This window comes from Sinocyclocheilus anshuiensis, unplaced genomic scaffold, assembly GCF_001515605.1.
Source record: "Sinocyclocheilus anshuiensis isolate Anshui unplaced genomic scaffold, SAMN03320099.WGS_v1.1 scaffold2952, whole genome shotgun sequence".
Lineage (NCBI taxonomy): Eukaryota > Metazoa > Chordata > Actinopteri > Cypriniformes > Cyprinidae > Sinocyclocheilus > Sinocyclocheilus anshuiensis.
The window spans coordinates 23,315-32,029 of NW_015554206.1; the positions used below are offsets into that span (position 1 = coordinate 23,315).

The 8,715-nt window shown below is 41.2% G+C and overlaps 1 protein-coding gene across 2 annotated transcripts; it reads right to left on the reverse strand.

Annotated features, from left to right (window-relative positions):
- Window positions 1-4,965: 4,965 nt before the first annotated feature.
- On the reverse strand, window positions 4,966-7,343 carry slc39a3 (solute carrier family 39 member 3). 2 transcript variants are annotated; one of them, XM_016463901.1, is made up of 4 exons: window positions 7,058-7,343; window positions 6,818-6,973; window positions 6,565-6,695; window positions 4,966-5,700 (listed from the first exon to the last, which is right to left on the reverse strand). In XM_016463901.1, the coding sequence occupies exons 2-4, from the start codon at window positions 6,957-6,959 to the stop codon at window positions 5,089-5,091; spliced, it is 885 nt and encodes a 294-aa protein (XP_016319387.1). In that variant the 5' UTR covers window positions 6,960-6,973; window positions 7,058-7,343; the 3' UTR covers window positions 4,966-5,088. The 2 variants fall into 2 exon arrangements, with proteins under 2 accessions (XP_016319387.1, XP_016319388.1); XM_016463902.1 differs by having other exon boundaries at window positions 6,818-6,962; window positions 7,058-7,069.
- Between the last annotated feature and the right edge of the window lie 1,372 nt (window positions 7,344-8,715).

The following is an 8,715-nucleotide window of genomic DNA, read 5'->3' on the forward strand; positions in this document are numbered from 1 at the left end:
ACACACGCACACACACACGCACTCAAACAAACACACACACACACTTAACACACGAACACACACACTTAACACACAAACACACACACTCTTAACACACAAACACACACACACACTTAACACACACTCAAACACACACACACTTAACACACTCTTAACACACAAACACACTTAACACACACTCACTCAAACAAACACACACACACTTAACACACAAACACACACTCTTAACACACAACACACACACTTAACACACACTCAAACACACACACACTTAACACACTCAAACAAACACACACCCTCTTAACACACAAACACACTTAACACACACTCACTCAAACAAACACACACACACTTAACACACAAACACACACACTTAACACACAAACACACACTCTTAACACACAAACACACACTTACCACATAAATACATACACTCAAACAAACACACACACTCTTAACACACAAACACACACACTTAACACACACACACTCAAACAAACACACACACACACTTAACACACAAACACACTCAAACAAACACACACACACTCTTAACACACACACTTAACACAAACACATACACACAAACACACACACACTCTTAACACACACACTCACTCACTTAACACACAAACACACACACTCTTAACACACAAACACACACACTTAACACATAAACACACACACACAATTAACACAAACACACACACACACTCACTTAACACATAAACACACACACTTAACACGTAAACACACACACACACAACATGTAAACACACACTTAACACACACACACACTCACTTAACACACACACACTTAACCCGTGAACACACTCAAACACACACACACACTTAACACACACTCACTTAACACATAAACACACTCACACTCACTTGGACTTCACACATCCAAACTCAGGTTAATAAAGCCAGGCAGACTGTACCATCTGCGACAGCTGAGAAAATTCAGGGTTTCGCCAGCAATCCTGAAAACTTTCTATTCAGGGGCCATAGAAAGTGTATTGACTCAGTGTATCTCAGTGTAGTATGGGAACAGCTCCAGTCAAGACTGCAAAGCCCTGTAGAGAGTTGTGCGCTTAGCTGAGCGCATCTCAGGGTCTGCTCTCCCCTCTCTACAGGACATCTACCTCAAACGCAGCAAAAACAGAGCTGTTAAAATCATCAAGGACTCCAACCACCCTGGTAACGGTCTTTTCATTTTGCTGCCATCTGGTAAGCGCTTCCGCAGCCTGATGGCAAAAACCGAGAGACTTAGGAGGAGCTTCTTCCCCCAGGCCATCAGGCTCCTAAACTCAAACTCAGTCTCTTAACACCAACATGACTTCACTTAATTATCAGTAAGACACTTAATATACAGACATTGTCACTTGCACACAGCAATTTCTGTAATATTTTATTTATTTCTTAACACACAAACACACACACTTAACACATAAACACACAAACACACACTCACTCAAACGAACACACACACTCTTAACACACAAACACACACACTTAACACATAAACACACAAACACACACTCACTCAAACGAACACACACACTCTTAACACACAAACACACACACTTAACACATAAACACACAAACACACACTCACTCAAACGAACACACACACTCTTAACACACAAACACACACACTTAACACATAAACACACAAACACACACTCACTCAAACGAACACACACACTCTTAACACACAAACACACACTCTTAACACACAAACACACACACTTAACACATAAACACACACACTTAACACAAACACACAAACACACACTCACTCAAACGAACACACACACTCTTAACACACAAACACACACTCTTAACACACAAACACACACATTTAACACATAAACACACACTCACTTAACACAAACACACACACTTAACACGTAAACACACACTCACACGCACTTAACACACACACACTTAACACATTAACACACGCTAACACACACTATAATTAAAATAATAAAATTATTTACTAGTATATTTATTTTAATTAAATGAGTATTATAAAGATAATTTAGAATATTTAATTTAATATTTATATATAGTTTAAATGTAATATTTAAACTGTTTGCATTGCCACTCTTAGTTTCTGTAAATAAAAAGTTTGAAAACAAGCAGTTTTGTCATTACAGCAGATCTTTGGGAGGCTTGAGATATTGAGTAATCCAGTATATGATGAGTAACGTGTGCCAATCACAGTGAGTAAACTCATCAGCCGTTTATTGTGGTCAAATACTGTTGTAAACACTTTAGTCGTGAACATAACAAACATTAAAACAGTTCTCATGACTGACATGATGTTTCTCTGATAATACAGATGTGTGTGTGTGTGAGAGAGAGAGTGTGTGTGTGTGTGTGTGTGTGAGAGAGAGCATATGTGTGTGTGTGTGTGTGTGTGTGTGTGTGAGTGAGAGAGAGTGTGTGTGTGTGAGAGAGAGAGAGTATATAAATGTGGAACATACCTCATCTCCAAGCTGAAAGTGTTGATGGGGGTCTTGGCAGACATACGCACTCTTAAGTGCATCATCGGGTATTTGAAGTGGACTCTGTGTGTGTGTGTGAGAGAGAGAGTGTGTGTGTGTGTGTGTGTGTTAATACAGAACTCTACAGTGTATTAGATATGAAACTGACTTTAAAGCAGAAAGTCTGAAATTCATAAAGTCATGGCACATTGCATTCACTGCAAAAAATGAATCTCTCAGTATTTTTGTCGTTTTCCAGCACAAATATCTCTAAGCATTCCTAAATCAAGACACATTTACTTGCAATGCAAAATAAAGTTTTGTTTTCGGAGAAATTGAACAAAAGTGAGTCTACGCTTACATTAATAACAAATATCTGTCGATGGAGAATTAAAAATTAGTTTTCTCTTTAGATTTTTCCGAGCCCGCTGGCAAATATTAGTTTTTGTTTTCCACTTCATTTTGATCAGTTTCTCAGAAAAACAACACCAATTACATCACTTTACTTCTCAATGCATCTCGCTTTAAGAACCTTTAGACATTTGAACTGGAAAATTCATTCCTTACATTTTCTTCATTTGCTCTTAACCCCATCGAAAATGAGCTTGTAAATCTCTCATTTTGCTATATTATGGATTCAATCTTGTTTTCTTTCAATCAGCACAGGTTCTGTATATAATTATTCTAGGCCTCATTGATCTGAGCTCATGCACCTCACTTTTTGAGTGAAAAAGCATTATTTGTGGATAACTTTGGCAATGTTCACCCATAAACAGAGACCGATGAGTAGGGTTGGGTACCGAAACCTGGTATCTATGTAACCGGTATGCACTAGAACCGAATCTGAACGCAGATGCCATGCCTGAGCGATCGATTGAAATATTTGTCCTCTGGTTCTCTGAAACGGACGTAAGAAGCATCATCACGTGAAAAATAATTTCCCGACTGAGAAAACGCATGTCAACTCAAGTGGGAAAGCTCTAAGAATACAAATCCAACACATCTTTGTAGTAACGAGAGTGTCCATGTTGTTTTCACATTCCGACTTAAAAGCACAACTCAGGAAACGAGAGCATCCGAGGAGCGCGTGAATGCAGTAATTACACTTGCTCTGATGCCTTCCGTTAACTAAGCTAAACCTCCCTTGTTGTCCAACAAAAGAGAACATTATAACCTTTTTACTCCACAACACCAGTCAGATGCTTCCTTCTGTGATCTGATGAGGCTTCTTGTCACAGAACGAGGCAGAAAATATGTTCCATCGGCTACTTTAAAAAGAATACATCGATTAGCAATGGATTATAAATATACTTCATTATTAAAATAGATGGCTTGAATAACACAGATAAACTATATTGTCGCAGTCGAGTGTTTATCGTCTTTGTTTTGTTATTCAAAACGTTTTTATGTTCCGTTTACTCAGTTACAGCTATAATAGCGATGTCTTTGTCCATATAAGGGATTTCCTGGAGGGTCGTGAGTTCTGCTACTTCTGTGACTGGATATGTGGATTTTCTGTGCAACGGCGCCTTCTGGCGTCCAGTATGAATGAAGCAGACATCATGTGTTTATAGTGCTAATAGCCAATCCATCATTTTTGGGGGAATTTTTATTTATTTATTTTTTAATAAGTATCTGTTCAGTCACCGTTTATGCACCGGAGCCGTTTTAAAAGTATAGATTTGGCACCGGTATCGAAAAAAAACCAAACGATACCCAACCCTACCCACTACTGGCCCAGATCTCGCCTGTACGCCTTCCCCCCGATTGCCCTGCTTCCTCAGGCCATCAGGCGGGTCAGGGAAGTCGGTTGCCCAACGAGAGTGAGCAACACCATTTTGGAGGCTAGAGCACCGTCTACGAGATGGCTCTACGCTCTTAAATGGTCAGTCTTCAGTGACTGGTGTGCAGCACGAAGCCTGGACCCAGTATCTTGTGACGTGTCCCATGTGCTGTCCTTTTTACAAGAGCTACTGGATAACGGGCGCACCCCTTCCACGCTCAAAATGTATGTGGCAGCTATCGCAGCGAATCATTCCCTCGAAGCTAGCCAGTCAGTCGGCAGAAACGACTTGGTCATTAAGTTCTTGAAGGGCGCTCCGGAGATTGTATCCTGCTCTCGATTAGCAATGGATTATAAATATACTTCATTATTAAAATAGATGGCTTGAATAACACAGATAAACTATATTGTCGCAGTCGAGTGTTTATCGTCTTTGTTTTGTTATTCAAAACGTTTTTATGTTCCGTTTACTCAGTTACAGCTATAATAGCGATGTCTTTGTCCATATAAGGGATTTCCTGGAGGGTCGTGAGTTCTGCTACTTCTGTGACTGGATATGTGGATTTTCTGTGCGAAGGCGCCGTCTGCTGTCCAGTATGAATGAAACACATCATGTGTTTATAGTGCTAATGGCCAATCCATCATTTTTGGGTGAATTATTATTTTTTTATTTTTTAATAAGTATCAGTTCAGGCACCGTTTTAAAAGTATCGATTTGGCACCGGTATCGATACCCAACCCTACCAATGAGGCCTATGATGAATCAGTTTCAAAAAGAAACCCATTTTTTGTGACTAATCTCCGATTTCAGACTTTGCTGAACAGGACGGCGGTAACCAGAGCGAAGCCGGTGAGGAGGAAAGCCACTTTATGGATGCGATGCGAGCCCGATTCCTGCCACACGGACTCCAGCACACACACGTTGATGAAGATCCCAGCCGTCAGCCCCTCCACAGCACAGCGCACCAGCTGGACCTGAGGACCGTCCATCAGCCCTTCCAGCGCCAGAGCCGTCCCGATCCCAGCCGGACACGAGACGGAGAACAGCAGCAGAGCACCAGCCACCAGCGTCCGGCGGAGAGCCTGATGGGTCAGACGCACAGCCAGACTGAAGGCCACGAGGGCCTTGTGGAGCAGCAGCGTCACACACGTCTCCAGCAGCCGCTCGCGCTGACACCCCACGCTCACACCCTCCAGGAACGCACGCACACACACACAGAGGAGCAGGAGAAACACACGCAGACCGGCATCCACCGCGCACGAGGACAGACTGCTTCTGGAGCGATGGGGGTCTACGAGCGCCTGCTTCTCCAGAGACACGTCAGACGTCTGCTCTCTGAACGCCAGCAGCATCTGCTCCACCACAAACACCAGCAGAAAACCCATGGCCAGGATGAACTCGGATAAAGGGTAGTGAAGCTGCGCACAGACGGAGACAGAGATATATAGATATATAACTTTGGGATCAGTAAGACTTGTAATGTTTTTTAAAGAAGTCTCTTCTGCTCAAAAATACAGAAAAAAACAGTAATCTTGCAAAATGTTATTACGATATAAAATAATGGTTTCTATTTTAATATACTTTAAAATATAATTTATTTCTGTGATGCAGCGCTGAATTTCCATCATCATTACTCCAGTATACAGCGTCACATGATCTTCAGAAATTATTCTAATATGCTGATTTATTATTAAAATTATCAACAGTTGTGCTGCCAAATAACTGCGAGACTTTTTCAGGATTCTTTGGTGAATAAAAAGTTAAAAAGAACAGCATTTATTCAAAATATAAATCTTTTCTAACAATATAAATCTTCGCTATCATTCTTATCAATTTAACACATCCTTGCTGAATAAAAGTTTTAATTTCTTTCAAAAAAAAAGAAAGAATAAAAATGTACTGACCCCAAACTTTTTGAACGGTAGTGTGTATTGTTAGAAAATATTTCTATTTTAAATAAATGCTGTTCTTTTTAACTTTTTATTCACCAAAGAATTCTGAAAAAGTCTCGCAGTTATTGTGCAGCACAACATTGATAATTCTAATAATAAATCAGCAAATTAGAATGATTTCTGAAGATCATGTGACACTGAAGACTGGAGTAATGATGCTGAAAATACAGCTGCGCATCACAGAAATACATTACAGTTTAACAGAGATTCACATAGAAAACAGCTGTTTTACATTGTAAGAATATTTCACAATTTTTACAGTATTTTTGAACAATAAATGCAGCCTTGGTGAGCAGACTTCTTTATAAAACCTCATGAGAAGAGACTCACGGTGATGTGCAGACGGCTGAAGGTGTCTCTCATGTGGTTCAGAAAGTCCGGCAGAAGCTCTAGCAAACAAGAGGCCAGAAAAACCCCGCAGGCCAGACACGACGCCAGACTCAAAACCCTGTGCCGAGAGCCTTAAAACACACAGACAGACACAAAAAAGGCTTCATTAACATACCACAGTCATGAGAAAGTTCCTATTTTAGTTTTTTGATACTAGAGTGAAATGTGAGCTTCATCATCCTCATCATCAGACCTGGATCTGAGCTGAAGCGTGTGGCTCGTCTCATCATGACACACACAGGACTGAATCCACACAGCAGACTGAAGCACAGCATCAGCACCAGTGTGAGGAGCTTGATGTGAAGAAGCCCAGGAGAAACACCTGAGGAGTCCATCACCTGCAGCACACCTGAGAACACCATCATCATCATCATCATCATCATCATCGCGTGCTGAACACTGACACACTTCACCACAGTTCAGCAGGGCTTACCAACACACAGACAGAAGCTGGTGATCTGAGTTGTGTTCTTCAATCTCTTCCTAGTCTAAACTTCTGTTAAACAAACGCGCTTCAACTAAACTAACAAGCTTTAAGCGTCCGCGAACGACTGCTGTTCGCACACTAACGAGCTTATTTTCTAGAAACCCGGTGTTTTGTGTATATCAGATGAGCACTCGAGCTTTAATCGTGGCTGTTCGCTGAGGTTTGTTCCAGTATGAGCTCCGCTTCTTTTCCTGTTTTCGGGAAACTGACGGTGAGTCACCTCCTCCGAATCTGATTCGGTTCAGTTCAGTGAACGAGTCGGTTGTCTAAATGATTCAGGACTCATTTGCTGATTTCGCAATCGCATGCTAGCAAACTGCTCTTACTATTTTTCATCACATCTTCCTAAAGCAATAATAGAAAGAGTGGGATGCGAGTATTCGGTTCCGAATTCAACATAGCAACTCAATTGATCCAGCTCAAAAGAGCGAGTCATTTGCGAATCGGGTATCAATATGAGTCACAGCTGTCCACAACTTGTCCAAACCTGCACAAGGAACATCATAAGCATGAATTAAATGCCTGTAGCCAGTGAGTATTATTATATACCTTTTAGTACTGCTGCTGGACATTAGCTGCATAACGCGAAACATTATGTAAGCAGTCCGAGTAGAATTCCATAAACATAATCAATAGTTGAGATCGATACTAGTGAAGAACAATCGATTGTTTTGGACGTTGAGCACATATCAAAGTCTTTATGAGTCATTAACAACACACACAAAAAAATAAAGTCACTTTTCCGTGCTCTTCTCTATATTATTTTTACTCATGGCTGGTAATAGAAAATCCTCCCCAGCAATCTCTATAAAATGATTACAGATTATGTTTACGTAGCCACAAACGAATCTGATTGGTCCATCCGTAGCAGTGCGGAGAAAAGTAACAGGTATCACGTGACCTCGCCGTGTTTCTTTTTCAAACGTGTAAAACATAATTTACACCTGAATAGCGACAGTGAGTAACTTTAATACACATCTAAGTGAAAACAAACAGTCATGGGTTAACGTAGAATAATTATTTATTTGTATCGCTTCGTACGCGTGACGCGCTATTGGTCAGCGTCTCTCCAGAGCCCCGCCCACACGCTGAACGCGGATGTGAATTACATCGACTCAAATGAACCAGAAGATCCGGGTCCGCACGGAGAAATATCCGCGTTTGCTCGCAGAATAAACCGAACACGCGTGTGTGAAGGATGCGAGAAGCAGATATTGTGTCCGGGGACGTCAAATCCACCGAGCGAGTGAGTAAAGCGTGCTGAAAACACCATAAGTGCATTTTGTTTACAGTGATTGACAGCTCAGCTTCACCTGACACACTGTGTGCTAGCTGTGGTTTACGCTGCTTCTGTGGCTGTAATCTGATCTAATCCTCATTTGTGTGCTCCACCTGTTTAACAGCACATGTGACAGACTTTATATGTGATTATCAGTCATTTTAAAGTGAGTTTAGTGAACTGGAGCAAAGCGTCTCTTATTCCTGAGCACAATGTCAACAATAAATCCAAACTCTTACCAGGATGTTCACATCCTCCCAGAGAGAGAGAGAGAGAGAGGGACACACAGAGAGAGAGAGAGACACAGAGAGAGAGAGAGAGAGAG